At 34.6% G+C, this 25,378-nt stretch overlaps 1 protein-coding gene and 1 long non-coding RNA gene across 2 annotated transcripts; one reads left to right on the top strand and one right to left on the bottom strand.

The window, feature by feature from the left end:
• Positions 1-2,539: 2,539 nt before the first annotated feature.
• LOC127105714 (uncharacterized) lies at positions 2,540-4,847 on the bottom strand. The gene is made up of 2 exons (XR_007795116.1): positions 3,786-4,847; positions 2,540-2,910 (listed from the first exon to the last, which is right to left on the bottom strand). It is a non-coding gene; the product is annotated as an uncharacterized LOC127105714 (long non-coding RNA).
• Positions 4,848-14,258: 9,411 nt separating this feature from the next.
• On the top strand, positions 14,259-14,902 carry LOC127105120 (probable histone H2B.1). The gene has a single exon (XM_051042284.1). It carries the CDS (start codon positions 14,331-14,333, stop codon positions 14,775-14,777), a length of 447 nt encoding a protein of 148 aa, XP_050898241.1. The 5' UTR covers positions 14,259-14,330; the 3' UTR covers positions 14,778-14,902.
• The last annotated feature ends 10,476 nt before the right edge of the window (positions 14,903-25,378 follow it).

Raw genomic sequence — 25,378 nt, 5'->3', positions numbered from 1 at the left:
ATGAGTGATTTTGTGCGAAATTTGGACTGTGGAAGGATGCATTTGGATAGATCTCGTAGCAGAGAAAGCCATTGCAGATCTGGAAATCTGGTTTCTGGTCATACGCGTATGGCACTAGGCAATACGCGTATGAGATGGCTGGTACGCGTATGGCACTAGGCAATACGCGTATGGATGAGGAAGATGATGTTTTGAACGTGTTTTGGTCTCTGTTGGTACGCGTATGGGAATGTGATACGCGTAGCATACGCGTATGGACATGGGCAATACGCGTATGGAATTGGTCAGGCGTGGGCAATACGCGTATGGGCATAGACATTACGCGTATGGGCAGAATTGTGGTCTTTCCTGGACTGTGGTTGAGCAGTTTTTATTGTTTAGGCTGAGCGAGATAACTTAGCTGATGCATGGTATACGAGGGATCATTTCCCGTTGCTTTGAGTGGTATAGATATTAGTAGAGTGTGATAATACTGTGTTTGATTATGTGGCATGATGTGATATGCTTTTGTGATAGAATGTGTTAATGATGATGATAACATGACTATATGATGCTGGTGTTGCTATGTTGATTATGATGCATGCTTGGTGTGCATGCATTCATGAAAGGCCGATGCCTAGTGATGAACGGACTGAGTTCCGATGATGTTGTTGACTCCGGGCTTGTTGAGAGGCTTGGTTCCTTGCGGGGAACTCGGATTCTATGGTGATGAATCTGGGAGTGGTGATCCTGTAGTTGGTCACAAAATGGGTATACCGAGTCGTGTTGAGTCATGCATGGGTGTGTGCATTGCATTTGATATGTTGTTTTGTTGATGTTCATGAATATGCTGATTATGATGATTATGATGAGCTGTGTTAGCATCTGTGAAATATATTTATGTTTATATTTCTGTCGTTATATTATTATTTAATAATGTAATTCTCACCCCTTCTGCATGTGTTTATGTTCATCTATGATGAGCAATGTGCAGATAAAGAGGAGTAGCTATTGTTGAGGTTTGAAGAATAAGTGTAGAGTTATTCTACAGAGTCGAGTCAAATGCTCTGGTCATGTGACACCGGGGTTATGGGATTCGATAGATAATTGATTATTATTTACGTTGTTTATGATGACTAACATGTTGAGATGTTTTGTTGAGATAATGTTGAACCATTATTATGAATTGTTATATGATGAATGATAATATTAATGTTGTTGTCCGCTGCGAAGTTTTAATAAAATAAATAATATGTTTTATGTTGTGATGCGATAATTGTTATGTTGTAAGAAATGTAAACTCTTCTACATGTTGTACTCTGATAATCTATTTAAATATGTCGTTTGGGTAGAAGGGTGTTACAACATCTATGTTGTATAGGCACTCTTGTATGTTTAAGAGGCTCTGTTGGACAAGTACAAACAAGAACTAGTTACCCTAGAGCTATCATGTTTAACCATTTATGTTAAGATCCCACCACTCCTCAGATACATATGACTCTGGACATTGAAAATATTTCAAAATGAAACAAAATCAGATAGTACGATGGTTTCTTGTATAAGAAAAATATTTATGCACAAAACTGTCTCATTGGGTGTGTCAATTTGTTCGCAAGTGTTTTTATCGAACAATCATGAGTTTGAAACGATTTGTTCTCATTGGGTGTCTCATTGTGAGATTAACTCGAAAAACCTCGAAATTTTTTGGGAACAATTATGTGTAAAAACGTTTATAAGAAAAAAAAAACACACACACAAATATATATATATATATATATATATATATATATATATATATATATATATATATATATATATATATATATATATATATATATATATATATATAATATATATATAATATATATATACTTTAAAGACAATAAAACTTGAATTACAGTAAAAGAACTTTGCAATAAACAATATTAAATGAATGCAGTAAATGATAAAAAGAAAAGATGTTTTTGTCATACTCCAAAATTTATCTTTCCTTTTTCATTTTCATTTGACTTTTGGTTTGTGATTCATCTGCATATGCATTAGCATCATAACATTTATTTTATCATTTGCATTTAACATCGTGAGTTCAAAGGCTTTTGATGTTTATGATCAACAAGGAGCTAAGGTTTCCTTGAAATCTAAATCTAGGGAATACCATGATACATTGACTAATGGTGACATTTCTCTTGAATTCAAGACCATGAAACCCTAATCCTTGATATTTGGCATCCATGGATCATATGGTTGACATTTTGGTATTGAATTTAATCCAGGATTACAGATATCACATTGGTCAACCATGGGAGTTTCATTTGATTGCTTAAGTTTCTTTATGGGCTTGATCATTACATTTGTTTATTACGTGTGGTGTGAATTAAAGACAATTCATTAAGATCCATGGTCCAAATTGCAAGATTCAAAGTCCATATTCAAATTCAAGATCAAGTTTTATTCAGATTTCCAAAGATTCATTCAAGTATTCAAGTACAATTTCATCATTTTTTTCAAATTCAAATCTTGGAGGGAAACTCATTTTCCATTAAATCAAACCATATGCACATTATTCAAAGCCATTTTGATTACAAAAAATTCCAAAGTCATTACAAAACCTTCAAGTCTCCATTACAAAGTCAAGAATCAAATTTCATACAAAAATTGCATGTTTTACCTAGGTTTTACTTTTGGTCAGCTGTTGACTTTTTGGTCAAATAGTTGATCAAAGTCAACTAACTAAATTTTAACCGTAATTCATATCCTACTTCTTCCACAAGCCATCCCATTATCTGAGTCCCCAAAACCTTCAAGGCATCGTGATCTTTGATGTTTGTCCAAAAACCTCTTTGTCCTATGCCAACTTTGGCCCTTGTCTTCATGAACCATGTCTTGAATTCATGGCCAAGGATGCACCCTCCAAGCCTTGTTATGATAAAACTTGCAGAATGAATACAGGAACAGTTCAAACCATGATTCATATGCATACACATACATCCACAATTATAATGCAATGCATTTCAAACTCAACACAATCATGCCAAAGACATAAGCCATATCATGTCATGACTTGCATTCTAATCCAAAACCAATTCACCAATTTTCTAATTGTGAGGATATGCTAAACAACCATATTTTTGGTGTATCATGAAGCTACAGTTCCACTACTCCTCACAACATTACCTGCATATTTCTATTTCCACTTAACAATAGTTAATTACAATCAACTATCACTAGCTAACAGTCACTAACATTTCCCGTTCACTACCCTAGCTGTCAGCTCTCTATGTATATCCATCAACATCTAACTCTTAATTTCAATTCAAATTCTGACTTTAAGGTTCTTCTCTAACAATCTAACTTACAATCCAATTCAGGTCATGTATATAATTCAATTCAATCACTTCACTAATTTTGATATTTCACTCTAACAGAAAACTAACAACCTACCATTTACATTAATAGTTCCAATCAAACATACCATGACATTTCAAATCAATTAAACAGGTTTAACCAAGTTCAATTAACAAACATTTTCACCTAACTAACCTAACATTCCATAATAGTTTATCATTTAACTTTCACTTTTAATTGTCACAACTCAACAGACAATAGTTAACTAACATAACTAGCTCAACAAATTTCAACATAACAGTCCCTAAGTCCACTTCATAACTAACTGCATAAAATTCACTAACTGATTTTAATTAGATCAGTTCATCCTCAATTCATTAACACTCAAAATCTAACTTTCAACTACATACTACCAACTCTTTGTGAACGAACTAACTGAAATTCATAACTAATCGAGCTACCTGCATTTAACAGAATGGTTTCACAGTGTTAAGTTGATTCCACACCAATGCAAGCTCTTAACTGAACCTAACATAAGACTAACAATGTCAATCATTTCTAACCAACTCTCCATTTAATCTAATCGTGCCTTAACTGCCCTAATGGATAAGAACCATTACCCGAACTCTGCCCATTCTGTTACAACTCAATTCTCTATATAATCTTCAAAGCTCTTCAATCATTGATCACCAGTCATTGCCACAAATCACTAAAAATCACAACTTCAAACACACTGCAAATTCTCCAGAATTCTCTCAATTCTCTCTGGTTTTTCCCTTCTCCATCACTCTACTCTCTCTGAGTATCTCTTTGAACACTCTCAAACACTCTGAGATTCCTCTCCAAGCTCACTCTCGCGCAACGCAAAAGCCACAATAACAACGACTCAAACCTACAAAATAAGACACGAGAAAAACAAGAAGATTTCATTGGATTAGGATTTCAATTTAATTATCTCAGTGAAGCTTTCTCTGGAATTCTCATTTGTTTTCATCTTCTTCATTACAATGACGTTCAAAGAAAGCCACCGCTCTGAAGGTAAGCTCCTCTTCCACTTCTCTTGATTGCCTTCGATTAATTGTTACCAGATTGTAGTTTGAATACCAGGGAGCCATAACTCTAAGGTCTTAAGTCTGAATTAGGCGTGTATAATGTTTAATTTGGATTTGGAAAATTAGGGTTCACGCGGTGTTTGATTCGATTTTAATTTTGGATGAGGAATTAGAGGAAACAAAGTGAAGTTTTTGAAGGAGGGAAAGGAGACGAACATAATGATGTAGGTTATAGGGTGGTTGGACCTTCGTCGTCGCCAGAGGCAATTTCCGGCGCAACAGGGTTATTGGCTCAGGTGACTAGTTTGCAACAGGAATGTGAAATGAAACACGAAATGAGTTTGACTATGCTCCCTCCTTGGCTTGGTTTGGACGTGGGTTTGAAACCACATTAGGCCCAATGAATTCATTTCTTATTATACCCCATTCAACCACCTCACACCCTTCCTGATCTGAACTAATCAACCAACAATAGACTTGGAACCTATGGAGATTTTAGAGCTTACATATGAATAGAAGAAGAATACCACTACATCAATGGAGGTTCCTCCTGAAATAAAGCTTAAGCAACTGCTTAGTCATTTACAATGTGCTTAAGCTTCAATTAAGGAAACATAAATAAAGTACAATGTCTTAGATGCGACCAAACCAAGCCAAGGAGGAACCTCCATTGATGTAGTGGTATTCTTCTTCTATAGACGTGAAACATTTTGTGAGTGATATGTGAGTCTGCATCCCTTTCATTGTACTTTATTTATGTTTCCTTAATTGAAACTGTCGTGCTACAAAAAATACCTGAGCGCATCTAAGACATGTAAATGACTAAGCAGTTGCTTAAGCTTTATTTCAGGAGGAACCTCCATTGATATAGTGGTATTCTTCTTCTATTCATATGTAAGCTCTAAAATCTCCATAGATTCATCTTTCTTATTTGACTTGACTAGTGGTCCACTTATGATTCCTTCCTTATCCTAATCTCATTTATTCAACTTGCCAACTTATTTCTTTAAGACGTTGTTTCTCTTGAGAATGTTTTTCTGAATAATGTTTTCCCAACATGAGATCATTGAACAGTTAGCCACTTCCTCTTCTGGATATTGTAATGCATTCAACACATTAAACACAACTTGGTGTCCATTGGCTCTTACAGTTATTTCTCCTCTTTCTAAATCTATCAAGGTTCTTCCAATATCAATAAAGGGTCTTCCCAACATGATGGGAGTTTCTGCATCAACATTGAAATCCATGATAACAAAGTCCGTTGGGAACACAAACTTATCAACTCGTACCAACACATCTTCAATCTTTCCTTGAGGATAACAAAGGCTTAAATCAGCTAGTTGGAGAATAATGGTTGCTGGTATAGCAAATCCAATTCCCAACTTTTTAAAGATGGACAAGGGCATAAGGTTGATACTTTCTCTAAGGTCACATAATGACCTTACATAAAATGACTCTCCAATGTTACATGGTATAGTGAAACTTCCAAGATCCTTTAGTTTAAGAGGGAGTTTTCCTTAAACTAGTTGACTGCATTCTTGAGTTAATGTTATAATTGCCAACTCTCTCACTCTCTTCCTCTTTGTAAGAACATCCTTCATGAATATTGATTAGTTGGGTATTTGTTGAATTACTTAAATAAATGACATGTTGATGTGAAGCTACTTGAGAATCTCCATGAACTTGCTAAACTATTGTTCTTCCTTAGCCTTTATGATTCTCAAAGGAAAATGAGGCAGGGGTCTTTATTGAATAAATCTAGGTACCCTATCAACCTCTGGCATGGCCATTGGTTATTTATATGGATTAAATGTCATGCCAAGAGTCTTCACTATGCTTATTTCTTGTGTTATTAGTTCCTCTATAGGATCCACTACATGTGCCTCCTCATTGGATTCAGACACTTCCTTCTCTGAAGTGTCACAAGTGATCAAATTTTTTCTTGGCGATTCTTCTCTCATGGATGTTGATCCTTCATATTATTTTACACTTCTTAACTTGATGACCTTGCAAGTTTCAATGTTTTTAGCTCTAGATGTAGATGTTGGAGTTTCAGTGGAGCTAGGAAGTGCTCCCGTGGTTCTTGAACTAAGTGCATAAGCAATCTGCCTCACTTGATTCTCCAAGTTCTTGATGCTTACTCCTTGAGCTTGAAATTTATTTTTGGTCTCTTGAATGAAGGATTTCAGTATGTTTTCCAGCTGGTTGTTCCCTTGATTATCCATAACATAGTTTGGTGTAGAAAAATCAGGTGGAACTTGTGGTACTTGAGGTGTTTAAGGTTTAAGTTGGTTTTGATTGTTGCTCAATGAAAAGTTTGGATGATTACACCAACCAAGGTTGTAAGTGTTGCTATAGGGTTTTTTTATACTTGTTATTACCAACATAGTTAACAGAAACATGATTTGCAGAACATTCTTCAAACAAGTGAACACCTCCACAATAAACATGATTTAGCCATTCCACTGACTCAGTTGACTCGAAAGGGTCAAGCCTATGTTTGTGATATCCATTATGAATAAATCTTTAGAGAACTAAAAAAGAAGTTGACTACAACTCCAATTTTAATTTTACCAAATCCTTTTGAACCATTTATGGTATACTGTGATGCATCTAAAATCGATTTAGGTAGTGTGTTGATGTAGGATGGAAAGATGGTGCGTATGCTTCACGACAACTGAAAGTACACGAGAGGAATTATCCCACTCAGGATCTTGAATTAGCAACAATGGTATTTGTGTTAAAAATCTGGAGACATTATCTTTATAATTCAAGGTTTGAGGTATATAGTGACCATAAGAGTTTAAAATACTTATTTGATCAAAATGAGTTGAACATGAGGTAAATGAGGTGGTTGGGATTTCTGAAGGATTATGACTTTGGTTTAAATTATCATCCATGTAAATTTAACATCATGGTTGATGCTTTAAGTTGAAAGTCTATTCATATGCCGACATTGATTGTTAAGGAATTGGAGTTAATATAACATTTTAGAGATATGAGTATGGTTTATGAAATGACACCGGAAAATGTGATGCTAGGTATGTTAAAAGTAAACAATGAATTCCTTAATGAGATTAGGGAGAATCCAAAATAAGATTTTAAGCCGGTAGATTTATTGCCTTCATAGAAAGCAAGTTCATATGGTGATTTTAAGGTAGATGAATATGGAATACTTAGGTTTCGAGGTAGAGTATGTGTGTCTGACAACTCTGAACTAAAGAAATTGATTCTCGAGGTAAGTCGTAGGAGTAGTTTGAGTATTCACTATAGGGATACAAAGACGTATCAGGATCTCAAGAAAATATTTTGATGGCCAGGAATGAAGCGAGATGTAGCATAATTTGTGTACGCGTGTTTGACTTGCAAGAAGTCAAAAGTAGAACACCAGAAACCTTTGGGTTTGATGCAACCTTTGGATATTCCAGAGTGGAAGTGGGATAGTATTTCCATGGACTTCGTGACGGGATTACTGTATACTCCTGGAGGGCATGATACTATACGGGTGATTGTCGATAGATTGACGAAATCGGCACACTTCATTCCAATTAACACCAATTTCTCTTTACATAAATTAGCTGAGATTTATATTCGTGTGATAGTGAAGTTACGTGGAGTTCCTTTGAGTATAGTTTATGACAGAGACCCTCGATTTACATCCAGATTTTGGGAAATTTTGCAAGATGCTTTGGGTACTAAACTGAAGTTGAGTTCTGCTTACCATCCGCAATCTGATGGGCAGACTCAGATAACTATTCAGTCATTGGAGGACTTGTTAAGGGCTTGTATACTCGAGCAATGAGGTAGTTGGGTTGGTCATCTGTCTCAGATTGAGTTTACTTATGATAATAGTTTTCATTTTAGTATCGGAATGGCGCCATTTGAAGCATTATATGGTCGGAGGTGTAAGACACCTTTGTGTTGGTATGAATCAAGTGAGAATGATGTACTTGGACCGAAGATTGTCCAACATACTACTGAAAAAGTGAAGATGATCCGAGATAAAATAAAAACAACACAGAGTAGGCAGAAGAGTTATCATGATGTGAGAAGAAAGTATTTGGAATTTAAGGAAGGTGATCATGTATTCGTTAGAGTTAATCTTGTGACGAGCGTTGGACGTGTGCTGAAATTGAAGAAGTTGACTCCTAAATTTATTGGTCCATATCACATTTCTCTGAGAATTGGGGTTGATGCTTATATAGTGGCCTTACCACCCGATCTTTCGAATTTACATGAGGTGTTCCATGTATCACATCTTCAGAAGTATATTCGCGATCCATCTTATGTGATTAAGATAAATGATGTGCAAGTGAGGGACAACCTTACTGAATAAGCATTGCCTGTTAGAATTGAGGATCAAAAATTGAAGAAGCTGAGAGGCAACAATATTGCTCTAGTGAAAGTTGTTTAGGGAGGAGTAGCTAGAGGAAATATGACTTGAGAGCTGGAGGGCCGGATGCGGGAAACATACCCCAAATTATTCTCGTCGGGTAAATTTTCGAGGACAAAAATATTCTAAGTGGGGGAGAGTTGTAACACCTCAAAATTTTATTATTTGTTTTATTAATATGATTGTGCAATTTGTGGGTGTTGTAATGTTATGTTGTGTTAAGGGAGACCCTTGAGTGTAGTACACCAACCTTAGAAATATGGTGGTGGTGGGAGTAGTAGTTGTTACTATTATTTAATTAGGATGATTTATAATAGTAATAGTTAATATTTATATATTTATTTTAATTATTATTGTTCAAGTGATATATTAAAATAAATATTTGATTTGGATTTATTAAAATAAGTATTTAATTTATATTTAATAAAATAATAATTTAGATTTTAAATAAAAATAAAAAATTGGTTGTTATAAGGAAATTGGAAGTGAGAAGAGGGAAAGTTACAAAATACGTGAAAACTTGGGAAAAAGAAAGCTAAGAAGAGAAGAGGAAAAGCTAGGAGGATCAAGAAAATCACCATTATCAAGAATTAGAGCATAACAATCTAAGGTAAGGGGAAAGAAAAACCACTCTTATAAGGGTGTATATCCATGAGAGGGTAGTGATGGGTCTTTCCCTCTTAGGTTTGCTCTTTACCATATTTTTTATTGAAATTCTTGGTGTTTTGCAATGTTTGTATGATGAGATGATTATATTGTAATTGTTATATATGAATCCTTGATTGTTGTATGAATTTGATGTGATGATGTTTGCCGAATTTTTCTGTCATGATCATGGAGTAAGGGTTTTAGGGATATGAACATGATGAACAAATTATGGGAAATTATATAGTGATGATGTGTTGGTGTTTGGTGAATGAATTGTTGATATATGTACATGGTTGATGATGAAAATCCTTGAAAATATTGTGAAAGATGTTTATAGGATGGAAATTGGGGTTTGAGATGTGTTGGGTTTATAGTGTTTTAGTCCTTCCAAACAACATCATTTAAAAAAAATCCTTCATACGATTTTAGTCATAACTTTTGACTCATGTCACATTTTAAGGTGGGATTTAGTGCATTGATTAGCTGGGAGGAAGTACTAAAATTTGGATTCAGGGAAAAATTATTTTAATGGATTTATTAGAGGGTTACAATAGGTGGAAGGAAGTGTAAAAATATGATGGATATGAATGAAGTCTGTATCGGTAATTTAATCGTTGTGTCACAAATGATTGGTATGTGTGTTAATGACGTTAGTGGTAGTCCAAAATGGTGGACAACATATTAGATAAGTGTATTGAGTGATCAATGATGGACAATGATGTATTATAATATTTGTGTGTTAGAATGAATCATAAAGAAGTTCGTATCGCTAAATTATTGTGACATGGTGAATCATCTGAATTGTTGTGATTGTGATAATCCAGAAGGGTGGATTATGTTGTGCATGGATGTAGTTGTGTGATCGATTGTGGATCACGACATGAATAAGGACAAGTGTGTAATTTTCATTTTTGCCATGCCATGCATTCACAAATTGTTAAGTTGATGGAGATAAGTTTAACTTCGAAGGGGAACATTAAACTTATTTGGAACTTCAAAGGGGAAGTTCGGGATTCCGAAGGGGGAATAAGGTTCATATGATGAACCGTTGATAAAAAATTGGCACCACATTAATTGGGTCGAGTTACGGAGTCTTATTGCATTTTCATTATATCGTGTGGTGTTTAATTATGGTGAGAATGTTGATTGTGAATGACTGTGGTGCATTACACATGAATACTCTCATTAGCATGTTATGCACCGATTAATTATATTAATGTGTTTCTCACCCTCTTTTTGTTTGTTGTGTATATACTCCTTTGGAGTACGGAAAACCAGGCACCTGAGTAGTTGACAGTGCATAATATGTTGTTATCAGTCGGGTCTTATAGTGGAGTCACTTTTATACGTAACACCTGAGCTATTTTACCTATGTATTTTTCATGCTACATATCTTTAAATAATAAGGATTGTTGTTTTAAACTACTATTGTTTGGATGTTTGAGTGAGGCTTTGGATTCCGAACAAAAATTCTTTTTAATTCCGCTTTAACAATGTGATTTATATGAGTTAAGGTAAACTTTTAAACTTCAAAATATGTGGATGTGACATCCTACTTGATTTAATTATTTATATTTTATTTATTTATTTGAATCATGAAGTAGGGTATTACATTGCCCCTTAGAGAGTTCTCAACTTGAAGGTGTCATCTGTAATGCCAATAATCTTGAAGTTACTTGCCACTTCCAAGAATTTTCTCAAATGCAAATGTGGATCCTCATTTGCAGCGCCTGAGTAATGACTTGCAACATTTGGAACATCATTGGTTTAAACTCAAACTAGGCTACAATGATCTCTGGACAGATAATACCAATGTTCATAGCATAAAGATCAAAGATAACATAATCCTTAATGTTTCTTACTCTATCATTGGCAATGCCAATGATGTTGTTTTATGCCATGACATCATATGCCTGAATTGGTCCCTCCTCTAGATAAAAAACATTAAAATAAGGAGGGCTTCCTGGTAAGTGTCCAATAGCTTAAAATCTTATCAACAATCTGAAGGTCCTTTCAGGTTCAGGATCACCTTTATAGGCTAGGTTTAATAACTTGCGCATGCAACAGCTAACACCTGTCGTGTCACCATACTACAAAGAATGTTAGAAGCTCAAATGCTTATTTAACAAAAAAATGGAGTTTAATACAAAATCAAAATGTTATCTTTGGCACACTCCCCAACAACGACGCCTAAAACTTGCTTGAAAATATGTGGTGTCACATGCAAGTATACACGTGTGTTTTAATTTAAGCAGCAAGTGCTAAAGTATTAGGGATGCTGAACCCCGGGTAATGGAAGGTAACTTAGAATGATTTTGTAAAATGTTATCTTTTATAAATAAGCACGAGTAAGATAAAAACAATTTATGATTGTCATAAGTTCAGTTTAGTAACAAAAAATTAGTACAACATTATTTAGATAGTAAATGAGTTTAATAATAAAGAGTACGTTGGGTAATGATTCATCAATATAACTTGGTTATTTATGTGTGCGTGATGTGTTGTGTCGTTCCAGAAAACGCCAAAACTTGATCTAAGAGTGTATCTCTACATCATCAAAAGCATATACTTTAAGGCAAGGAGACAAATCTCTAAGCCTCGCTTGTAACCCTAAAGCATGTTTGGTTTTATTATGAAAATTCTTTATTATTGTAGCCACCTATCTCTAAGAGACTAATCTAGTGAATATATGTATCCTACTATTTTCAACCACTTTTATCATGAAATTCAATTGATGTTGGATCTTTCAAAACAACAAGGGTTTATGTTTTTTCAAGTTGATCAATCAAAAAAGCATATTTATAACAATTTAACACATGATAACATAAATAATCAGCAATAGAACACTTAACATAAAAACTACATCATATTAACTTCCCATTACTCAACATAAAAGGTTTATATCATAATGAGCTACGTACATAAAACAATACCGGTTCCTTAGCTAATCATTTTTAAACACATAATGAAAAAGAAATAAGAACATAGGAGCAACTTCTTCGTCTTCTTGCAATAATTTAATCGTTAAGAGATAGCTTCTAGTGCACTATGTATCAGCAGTACACACTTGAGGTGGTGAGAAGAAGAATATTCTCCATTTTCACTAAACTCATTCTCTTTACTAGTTTCTTCTAAGTGTTTTTTTTTATAAAATGATGAACTCGTTTTCCTCCTTCAAGAGGTGCTTTTATAGTTGCTTCAACTAGGATTTATGCAAAATGTCTTGGATCATGTGCTTGAGAATAAACCAAACCAGACCCAAAAGAAAATTAGCAAAGTTCCCTCAATTTCTTCTCATTCGTACAATATTGGAATCAGACACATACAGTAGTGGGGGACAAAGTACAGCGTGGCAAACTGCTGGCGCAGAGGAGCAGACGACACAATCCTTTTTAATGCATGACACGCTTAGTGGTTGTACTACGTACTGGATTTTTATCTTCTAGCACCTTGTTCTTATTCTTTCAAATTAGATATCCTACCAACGCAGATTGCTGCCGCGTGTGCCTTAAGAATGCAATTGATGTTTCTCCTTTTCTTCCAGCCGCTTCCAGCCTCCTTCTTTCATTTGAGTACCATTTACTATCCCAGGTTGTCGTGTCTGATCAAAACTAACATTTTAAAAACAACAAACACATAAAAGTTACAAAAGAGAGCATCTATTATGCTCTTTACAAGTTACATTAAAAAAAATAAAGTGTAAAGAATTTGGTAAAACAAATAACTTATCCAAATATAAAAACTTTAATAACTCACAAAATCTCTAATCTCTAACTTAGAGTTCACACCATATTCCTCCCCGCCGATGAGAATATTGGAAAATTAACATTCTATTACTAATCTCTATAATATATACTACTCCATTCATCTTATAAAAAATTTCTCATTTACACATTTTCTCTATCTCAAAATAATTGTCCTTTTACAATATCAATGCAACATTCCATCTCAAAACAAGTGTCATATTTGACACTTTCACATCGATTAAGAAAATTTAATGAATCAGAGAGAATAATGATTTTATCAAATTATTCTTATCAATTATTTGTGTATTCGAATTAACATAATGCAAAATGAAAAAACAATAAATTAAGAGTATTAATTAGAGGATAAAATAGAAAAATTAAAATTAAAATTACATTGCTAAAGTATTATGCTATTTGGACCGAGGAAATAACTTTCACTTTATTCAATTACTCTATTATCTATAATTAATAAAAATATACTAGTAAATGATATTAATTTTATAATTAAAATTAATATATTTAATTATTTTTTTAAGAATCATTTATTGTTAAAATTAATTTTTTTTATGAGACAGGAAAGAATAATAGAACTAATTAATTATCTTTCCATTAATACTCTTTTGTACCATCAGTTTTGCATTTAGATAATAATAATATTCGGAGTTCAATTAGCTTTTTTTTTCTCCCAAGATCCAATATATTAAAGTTATAAATTTAAACATTAATTAAATTAATATATTGTGACATACTGGCATACCTTATGCCTTGTTATTTGGTTTTATTGATTTTGGGTTTTTCAAAATAATATCTTGTGACATAATGGAGATAGCTTATTTGAAAATAATAATGAATGATAAATTTACAAAAATTAACGTTTACGCTTAAGATCGCATTCCCTCATATTCCTTTTATATTTAAGCAATGATCAAAGTATCTTCATGATCGTTGAGTCAAAACAAGATCGTGACCGTCTATCGTTATGACCCTATGAAAACAAATCTTAACGGCATACAAAGCACCACGTCATCGATCCGCGTTAAGCACACAAGCCAATAGAAACGCGAGAACCATCTTATATATAAACCCTCTCAATGCTATTTACCTTTCAAACTCATTTCCAATTCGAAACCCTAATTTTTCTGAAGTTTCAAATTACCAATTTCTTCAATGGCGCCAAAGGGAGAGAAGAAGCCCGCGGAGAAGAAACCTGCAGAGGAGAAGAAGTCTACAGTACCAGAAAAAGCTCCGGCCGAGAAGAAGCCAAAGGCCGGAAAGAAGCTACCAAAGGACGGCGGTGCCGCCGCCGGTGACAAGAAGAAGAAGAGAAACAAGAAGAGCGTAGAGACATACAAGATCTACATTTTCAAAGTTCTGAAGCAAGTTCACCCTGACATTGGTATCTCAAGCAAGGCCATGGGGATCATGAACAGTTTCATCAACGACATCTTTGAGAAACTTGCTGCAGAATCTTCAAGGCTTGCAAGGTACAACAAGAAGCCAACTATCACTTCGAGGGAAATTCAGACTGCTGTTAGACTTGTTCTTCCTGGAGAATTAGCCAAGCATGCTGTTTCTGAAGGAACAAAAGCTGTGACCAAGTTTACAAGTTCTTGAACTGTATAATTTGTAGAGTTTTTCTGAAGTGGTTGTCGTTGATGTTTATCTCTCTTTGGATTATATCTGAATTTGTGTGTAATTTTCTTTTACAAATGAAACGAATCTCTTGTTTGTGAATCAAATTCGTTCTTTTCGCGATAACTATATTTCATTGTTTTTAATTAATAATCGGCATTGAAGATATTTTGAATTTTATAACTTTTTTCTTCATTTTTCTTTTACGTATGAGACGCGTTTTTTTTTTAAATTTAAATTTTAATTGTCGTGATGAGTTGGTTTCTTAGTTTAGTTTTTAAAAGAAGTTATGTGTTATCTTTACCTTTAAATTTTATTTTAGGGGATTTTATTATAATAGATAAGGTTTTGATGTTTTTAAATTTAGTTTGGTTTTTCATTATATGTGTTTTTTTGTTGCGGGTTCCCCATGATAAAAAAGAACTTCAATTTTACACAATGATTGCGATTCTTAAATATAGACAACAATACAACATGTAAAATTACTTAGAATGTCAAAAAGCGAATATTAAATTGTTAGATGGGTTATTTTGTGGTACAATAAAGAGGAGAATTTTTTACTCAAATAATTTTATTTTTTTATTTTTTTTCAAAATAATATTGTTTTTAAAAAAATTCTCAAAGTACATCACTTTTAGGACGATTCGTCAATCAAATTGGCGACTTTTTTTAAAAATAGAGTGCAAGCGCCAATTTGATTGGTTAGGGCACATGATGCAGCCAATTCAATTGGCGCCCATGTGTATTTTTCTAAAGGGGACGCAAATTGAATTGACACTTCAGTGTATTTTACAATTTTTTTGGTTATAAATAGATGTGTTGTGTGAAACATTTTTCCACATCTCATTTCATCATTTGACAATCATGTTTGGTGTTCGTTGTCGCTATGGAAATGTGATTTATGCGAGAGATAAACCTCAGATGTTGACGACGAGCCAAAAAAGTGTTATAGTTAATTCCTCCTTGTGTACCAATGAGAGGCACATTAGAGAATTCACCACAACTATCAATAATTTCGAAACTGCTCAAAGACAGATCATACCAAACTATATCATCGTTAGTGAGAGACATAAGTCTCTGAAACCACCTTAGACATTGTTTGTTCTCCACAAAAGCAGGTGTCTGAGGCAAGTGTGAAATAAACCACTTGTACAGAAGAGGAATGCAACAGACAATCGTTCCCTCACCCTTAGAATTTCTTAGATGCAAAGAGAAATACATATCACCCAATAAAGTAGGCACAAGATTCCCAATCAAGAAAAGTCTAATGGCGTTAACATCAACAAAACCGTCAATGTTAGAGAACAAAGCTAATCCATAAATGAGCAACACAAAGATAGCTTCAAAAGCGTCCACACTACCGACTTGAACAAAAGTAGTAGCTTCCATGATGAGGAAATCAGATGACAACCCAAATAACTCTCCTTTCTTCACCCAATAAGCCTCTATCTCAGAATTCTTCAAGTGAAGAGCTTTAACAATAAGATTAGATCAGGGAATCTCCTCTAATTCACTAAAAGGCACTCTACTAGAAACAGGTATCCCCAAAAGATGAGAATACTCCTCGAAGGCAGGCACAAGCTGAAAATCTGGGAAAGTGAAACAACGGTAGAGAGGACCATATAACTGCACTAGTACACTCAAGAGTTTAACCACATCAGCAGATAAGATGGACAAAAGCTTCCCAGGAGTTGTTTGAAGTCCAAGGGATCTAATACAAAAGATGCTAGCTTCCTTAACTCTTTCAAGTCGGGACATCTGAAACTATACTTCTTAGTGTTCCTTCGTCCACAGTCCATGGTCTGAAAATATTTGCAAATGATACCTTAGTTCCTTGAAATTTTCGTGTGATGAATGTTATGATGCGCACGAATGCATGAATGCAACAATCACAAATAAGGGATCACACACAAGGAAAACAAAGGTCAAGAGATGAATCAAGTCATTGTCAAGATCAATCATCTATTTTGGTGGATTATGGTTTACACCTTATCAACATCCAAGTTCCATTGATATTGACAAGACTTGATTGGATCAACCAAGAATCAAGGGTTTATTGCAAGTCACGAGCATGGAGTCTGGGTAAGAACCATCCCAAAGGAGTGAACTAAGGATAAATAACATGTAGATCATGTTCTAAAAAGTCCCCAGAGTCTTAATTCCATCCATCATATATTACAGGTTAAGATGTAGATCATATATTACAAATTTCAAAGTGGATGCATTGCTTTTAACAAAAAAATTAAGTTTGAAAGGCACAAGGGCCTAAAAGTGGTTTGCATGAGTTAGTTCTTTTTGGATTTTTGAAAGTTTAAGTCGAGTATAGTTAAGTTTATTTACAAGTTTGATTTAAGAAAAGAAGTTTAAAAAAAATGCAATGGCATAAGGCCAAAGTTTCTATCTTTTTGCAAAGTGGTCAAAGTTTAGAACAAAATAAGTTCAATCAAAGAAAGTTTTGAAAAAAGAGGGAGATATTTTGAAATTAAAGAAATGGGGAGAATATTAAGAGACTAATCCTATGTACAAAATTAAAAGTTTAGAGTTGAAAAGATCTGATCAAATGGGTAGCAATCCAATAGACAAGAATGTCAATATAAACCCATAATTCTCTTGGACTTTTAGAATCAAGCAACACACAAATGCACAATTATATTATCTTGATAAGCAAAGTATCAAATAAAGATGGCCACATCCAAGCTTATCCATTCCATGATCTTCTTCAAGGTAGCCCATGTAACAAATGAATTTCACAAGTCACAGGTTCAAAATAACATCTTCACATTGATCATGTTGCAGATGAACTTAGAGAGATCTTGAATAATGTATCAGATGAAGTTTCAAATTGCAAGCACTTGGTTTCTCAATAAGTTGGCATTGGCCAAGTCCTTTAGCATATGAATGTTGCCTAAATTCTAAGTCCATTTGTCCAAGATCAAGCCAACAAACAGTCCACACAAATGTTTTTTAGGGTTTTTTGTTGTTATTATGTACATTAATGGTCAAAGACCATACAAACAAACAAAGTATACACAAACAAAATGTATCACACAATATGGTCCAAATGGACAAAGTGAAAATTTCATTAGCATAAACAATTAGAATGATATGAACAATGGCAAATGTATAAAAACCAAAATTAAATGACATTAAAGTAAATGACTTGAAATTAAAAGTTAGTAGTTAGTATTGTTTTTGCTTTTCATTCTTAGACATTCTTTGGAGAACACTCAACCCACTTATCACAAGCATGGATCCTTGAACCAAGACATATTCCAAAGGAAGGAAAAGAGGTCAAGTTTCCACACAATACCATGAAAGAGGGGAGACTTACAATCTCACTAACTAGAATGCTACGTCTTTTATGTCACAAATTTAGCGCTATGTTAAGCAATCGTAATTGGACTTATGTAGAAGTTACAACTATTTGAGGTCGGGCAATAGAATTTTGGTGTTAATGCATGTTAGAGATATAGTATTATGAACTATGCTCATGAAACATACCACACACAAAAAGAATATGCAAAAGGTGTGACCTAATCTAATCCATGCTCATGTTAATTTTTCAATCAACTAGCTTTAGGACTTTGAGATATCATAGACCGAATGAGATGAATTCATAAAGAAGGGGAATGAGATGAAAAGGGAGGGGAATAGATGAAATCTCAAATTGGTCAAAGGAGAACTTTTACCAAATTAATATCATTCATTCATTTTGGGAGATGGAATGTACATTCCATCAATCCCCTAAATCCAATGATATTAATTTGACAAAGTCAAATCAACCTTGACCAAGACCCAACAACAAGAGTCAAACACCAACAAGTCATCACAATTGGTCAACAAAATTATTTGGCATTTATTCTAATTAAAAATATTAAAATAATGCATTTAAATTAAATATGGTTTGTCAAATTCCTAAAACCTCATCAAAACACCAAATAAATGGCCATGAGATTTATCATAGGTCAAACAAGGTCAAAGGACCTTGGAGAATTTTTTTTCAGAATTTTAAAAGACTTAAAAGTATTTTTAAACAATTAAAAACAAATGAAAAATCAATTAAATCATGAAAAATATTAATAATGATCCAAAAAATAATTTTAATTTAGATTATGAAAGAGGAAAATATTTAAATTTTTTTGGTGAAACTCTCATATTTTTTGGATCAATATTAAAATTAATATGAATTAATGAAAATCAAAGGAATAAAAATTTAAATCAGAAAATCAAAAAAACGTGGACCACTTGATCTGCCTCATTAATTGAGGTGGCATATCAAGTGGTGAGAAACGCGCGTTCCATGGTACACTCTAGTCAGCGCGCCACACACTTGGTCATTACAAGCAACGTCCCTGATTAAAACAATTTGAATCAATCCAATGGCTTTGGACCTTGCCACCTCATTGCCGAAGCAAAGCGCCGGTCGTCTTCTCAGGCGACCTTGGCCGGACTGGTCCATTCATCACCACATCAAAAATGAAAAAGGAGGACGTGATCTGAAAGGAAAAATGGTGTAGATCACGAATATCACCTCAATTTTAACTAACTCATCGCATATAGAAAGATATGAGGAGTTGAATTTTGAGGTATGTCAACTGAGTTACTTCGATTTGACCTCTAAGCAACTCAATCTTCTTGCCTACATTGGTAGGAATTCAGACAACCAAAGAATCAAGAGACTTGAGCAAGATTGAGAGAGAATCAAAGAGATGATTTTTTTTGGAAAATACCTTCAATGTAGGTCTGGATTCAACTGTTCTTGCCTTGGCTCGTGCTTGATCTCACTCAGAATGCTTGCAGGAGTAGAATGAAATGCACAAAAGGTCTTGGATCCCTGGAGTTTTGAATCTCAAACAGTGAGATTCAAACTCAATTTTAAGATGAAATTCTCAAGATTATCCTCTCAAATGGAAGGGTTAGGGGTTTAGGATCAAAACTGGCGTGAATGTGTCTTCAATTCTGATGCTAGAGGTCTCTATTTATAGCCGTAGCTCATGATATTTGCACCTTCCAAATCACTTTCCAAAATTGGCAATTGATGATGCATGGGTGCATGAGCGTGTACAGGCCCATGAGATCATTGCTTTAGGTCCACAAATGAGTGTAAGAGAGTATGAAATCAACTTGGATTGCAAGGCAAGTGTGTGTGAAGATTTGAAGTTTGATCTTTGCCAAATGATGATACCATGTTCATGCCATGCGCAGCCCTAGCAATTCTTGTCCAAAATGGATGAACTTGGATTTTTTGGAAAGGTTAGATCAAGAGAAAAAACTTTCGTGTTCCACACTTTTTCAATTGAACCATGTATCATGATGAATTTTGATGTGGAAGTTTGGAAATTTCAACTTGTTGAATTTTTTTCTAAGTGTGAAGTCATATATCTCAATATTCCACCTTGCTTAACTTTTATGTGAGCTTCAAATGAGAACAATGTCTTCATCAAAGTTGTAGATTTTTCAAATACCTTCAAAATGGTCACCAATTTCATGTCATTTGGATTTGAAATTATAGAGTTATTCATTTTTGAGGTTTGGAAAAATCACTTGTTCAATGGTATATGTCAAAAGTGACCTATAATGTAGCCTCATATCACATGCTCAAAAAAGTTGAATTAGCTCTCACTCCAAACATCAAAGTTTAATTATACATCTTGAATTTTATTGTTCAACTTGGAAATCTTTCATCTTATAAAAATTGAGCAAGTTATGGCCTTAGGAAGTTGACTTTCAAATTAGGGTTTAGACAAAATGACCTATAATGTTTCAACATAAAAAATGATTTTCCAAGAAAAACTAGATCTAGGTATCAACATGAAAGTTGTTTGGAATGTCATTTAGAGTATCATTGCTCTTGGAATCATTTTCATATGGTGAAAATTGTAGGAGATAGGGTATAGGGAGACCCAATTTTGATAAGATGAATTCATCTGGCCAACCACCATCAACCAACTTGCTAACCTTCAATTCTCCTGACTTTCTAGGCTCATGATGGATCATATATGCATAAGATGATGAATTTTGAAGTGTCCCTTGAGAAATTTGATCAATTGGTAAGATAGCTTGTTGGAGAAGTTACTCAAGATACCCACTCAAAGATTGTTACAACGTGTGTGCTAGCTTTGATGCTCTCCTTTTTCATGACTTTCATGCAACACTCACTGAATACTTGCCCAGACATTAACACCGCACTCCATCTTTCACCTCTGGTTGCGAACGTAGAAGCCAACCTATAATAGGTTGATCTGACCAAGGCAGTTATTAGCAGATTTCTAATGCCTTTGAATACCCCGTTCATGCATTCCACAAGGTTTGTTGTCATATGGTCCCATCGACAACCTCCGTCAAATGCCCTTGTCCACTGCTTTACTGGTATGTTATTCAGCCATCTTCTTGCGTCTTCATTAGAGCGTCTAATTTCATCACGATAATATTCAAATGACGGCTGAGTTAGAGCATACCCAACATTCACCACCTTCTTGCGAAGATCCTTATCTTTTATTGCACGCATGAATTTTTGTGCAATATCTCTAATGCAATAGACATGGGTAGAAGGAGGATCATGCTATCCGTTGTCATGGTTGTTGTAGGCACTCTCAATGGCAACATGTCTATCAGAAATCAAACAGAGATTGGCTTGTGGAGCCACATTCGTTCTGAGATGTCAAAGAAAGAAACCTCAACCACTAGCCGTTTCACCTTCAACCAGAGCAAAGGCAATGGGAAAGACATTATTGTTGCCGTCTTGTGAAACCGCCATAAGCAAAGTACCCTTGTATTTTCCGTATAACTAAGTGCCATCAATTTGAATAATAGGTTTGCAGAATGCAAAACCTTTGATGTATGGGTCAAATGCCCAAAAGAGACAGTGAAAGATTCTATTACCTGTAACAGAGGTTCTGTCTGGCGCCATTGTTGGCAATGTCTCCATAATTTCCACAATTCCTGGGACATATGTTTTTAGTGCCCATAAAAACCATGGCAATTCTTTGTATGAATCCTCCCAGTTGCCAAATACCTGTTCAACAACCTTTGTCCTCACAATCCACGCTTTCTTGTAAGATGGAGTATAATTATATCTTGTTCTGATATGTGATATAATTATACTCACCTTCACTAATGGGTCTTTGTTAATAAGCGGCAGAATGTCTTGACATATCAATGCAACGCTTAATTTACGATGATCTTGTTCAACGTTAGTTGCAATGCAACTGTGAGGTGGGTCTCTTGAAGCTATCTCCCAAGAGTCGTTTTTATTTTTGTAAAATGCAGCCAACCGAAACTTACAAAGGATGTTACGACATTCGATGACATACCTTCTCGAATCAGTCAGTTTCACTGTAAAATCAACAGAGTTGTTCATGTGGAATTTTTTGATAGCTCGCACACATTCTTCTTTATTACGGAACATGTCTCATACCTTTAACTCGCCTTTTGATCGTGGATACGGGTTGTAGAAAACACTATTGTATGTTTCATCGTCATGCAGATCCATGTTTGTCATATGTTGAGGCGGATTGTAGATATGACTAGGAGGTATTGGCGCTGGTTGATCATCATCTTCAATGTCGTTATTCAACATATGATCGACCTGTATCTCGGTCTCCTCTTCTTCTTCATCAACGACTTCATTTGAGCATTTGCGAATCAAATTCACCAAATTCATCCCGACTGGTTATTTGAGATTGCTGAGATGGTATACATGGTTGAAGAGTAATATACAACTCAATATAATTGCAGCCTAAATGTTCATGACTAACAAACATGTATTCAACATCTTTATCATCCCATACCTTAAGCGGGAAAAACTTGCATTGACTGTTCTAAAAAAATATTGGATTTTGATACGTGATCTTTGACACAATACCCGATCCTATGCAGGATTGTATTCTTTTTTTCAAATGCAAGAAATTTGCATTTCTCTTGATCGTAAGTCGAATAGTATCAGTGTTTAGAAAACAAATTCCGTATAAATCAGACTCGTATGTCTCACCATTGCAATGAACATTGACACTATATTTTAGTGAAGATGACATTGTAATATTTCTGGTGCAGATGAAAATTAATTTCTTGCTGCAGATGAATGTGTGTTAAGTGTTGGATGTTGATAGTAAGAAACTTAAATAGGTAAGTGATTTGTCTCACATGCAAGCTAGTCCGAAGTGATGTGTCACACATGCAAGCTGATCGGAAATGATGTGTCAAACATGCAAGCTACTCTGAAGTGATGTGTCCAACACGCAAGAGAGAGGAAAGCCACATGTCACACATGCAAGCACTATCTCTAAATGAATTGGCACCTCCTTACAATCCTTGCACATGGGCGCCAATCCATTTGGCTACACCATGTCTTGCATGCATGTCGACCTCGTAATCAAGCATTTAAACCTAGGCGTGTCATTCATGTGCCTATGGAGGCGCCAATTTGAATGGCGACACCATGTACAAAATGCACATGGGCGCCAATTCATTTGGCTACTATAAGACCCCAATTTTGACCCTAAGATCCCTCATGCTATTCTCATCATATGCATCATCATTGGGATCACAACATAGCATCCTCCTTACCCCTTCATTCATTGGGCTTGCATTGGAAGAGATCACCAATCACTTTTGATTGTACCAAACTTCATTTTTATTTGTTTACTAACCAAAATACCAAAAAATATGTCATTGTATAGTTTAACTCTTTTGTAGGTGGTGTGTATGCTCACCTATGATCTATCAAGCTCATATCTAGGGTTTAAGACCCTCATTGCAAGGAGCTCAATAAAGAATTGGTCTATATTGACTCTAAGTATCATATATGGATCCCCATGATCTTCACATGCTATTTTGATCAAGAGATCATCAAAATTTTGGAGTTGGTTTGCCTTGGAAACCCTAATTCATCTGGGTATCTTATGTGACTTCTTCAACAAGTTTCTTTAATAATTGATCAAATATTTCAATGGATATTCCAAATTTCATCATCTTATGCATATATGAACCTCCATTAGTTCCAAAAGTCAAGAGAAGGTCAAGCTAGCAAGATGGTTCATGGTGGCTGATCAGAGGAAATCAACTGGTCAAAACTGGGGTTCCCTAGACCCTATCTCCTACAATTTTTGTCATATGAAAATTATTCCAAGAGAAAAGTTACTCTAAATGACATTACAAACAACTTTAATATTGAGTTCTAGATCTAGTTATGCTTGTAAAGTCATTTTTTATGGTGAAATATTATAGGTCATTTTGTCTAAACCCTAGTTTGGAGGTCAACTTACCAAGACCATAACTTGCTCAATTTTTATTAGACGAAATCCATTAAAATTCCATGATCAATTTCAAGATGTCTACTTAAACTTTTATGTTTGAAGGAAGTGAAAATTCAACTTGAAAATGGATGTGCCAAGTGAAAACATTATAGGTCATTTTGGGCCAATACCATTAAACAATTGATTTTCCCCAACTTCTAAAATGCATAACTCCTTCATGCCAAATATAAATGAGGTCAAATTTATGACCAAATTGAATAGGTTTGAAAGAGATACAACTTTGATGAAGGAACGTTTCTCATTTGAGGTTCATAGAAAATATTATTCAAGGTGGAAGAAGTGAACATTTGACTTGGGACTTAGAAAATTTTCAAATATGTTTGATTTCCTAAACTTCCACCTCAAAATTTATCATGATACAAGCTTCAAATTAAAAAAGTGTTCAACATGAAAGTTGTTCCCTTTGATCTCACCTTTCCAAAACATCCAAGATTATCTCATTTGGATAAAAATTGAAGGACTTGCGCATGGTTTCATTATGGGAAGTGTTTTGGCAAGATTGAACTTCACATGATCATTTCCATTTGCATGCTTGCACATGATGACTTCATAAGACCTTGTACACGATTTGGAGATGGATAACATCACTCTTGAGGCCCAAATGATTGCCCATGCACCCATGCAACTGGATGACTATTTTTGTCCAATTTTCAAGTGGTGCAAATATCAAACAAATTGCCTATTTAAACAAGCCTAAGGCTTTAGATTCATCATCAACACCTTGCCCAAGCTTTGCTAGACCTTTGCAAACCCTCACTGCCATAGAATTTTCTGAGATTTCTTGTGAAATCGAGCTTGAACTTCACCTCCTGTTTGGAAGTTCAAACTTCAAAAATTCACTTCCCATAATGAAACCATGATCCATTCGGAGAAGAAGACCGAAGCTCTGGCTTCGGCGATTTATTGGCAAGCTTCTCAACCACATAGTCCATTCAAAATGTTTTAATCTAGGGCGTTGGTTGTGATTACCACGTGTGTTGCTCATTTGACTCAAGACCATATGGAACGCACACTTTGGACTATCTGATCTGCCACCTCAATTAATGAGGGAGATCAGATGGTCCACGTATTTTTGAATTTTTGAATTTTCATTTTATTTGCTTTATTTTAATTAATTCATATTAATTTCATTATTGATCCAAAAAATATGGGACTTTCACCAAAAAATTTCAAATATTTTCCTCTTTCATTTTCTGAATTAAAATTATTTTTTGGATCAATATTAATATTTTTCATGATTTAATTGTTTTTGTGCATATTCTTAATTGT

The sequence above is a fragment of the Lathyrus oleraceus genome, chromosome 7, assembly GCF_024323335.1.
Source record: "Lathyrus oleraceus cultivar Zhongwan6 chromosome 7, CAAS_Psat_ZW6_1.0, whole genome shotgun sequence".
In the NCBI taxonomy this organism is placed as follows: domain Eukaryota; kingdom Viridiplantae; phylum Streptophyta; class Magnoliopsida; order Fabales; family Fabaceae; genus Lathyrus; species Lathyrus oleraceus.
This window is presented reverse-complemented; position numbering and strand designations above follow the sequence as displayed.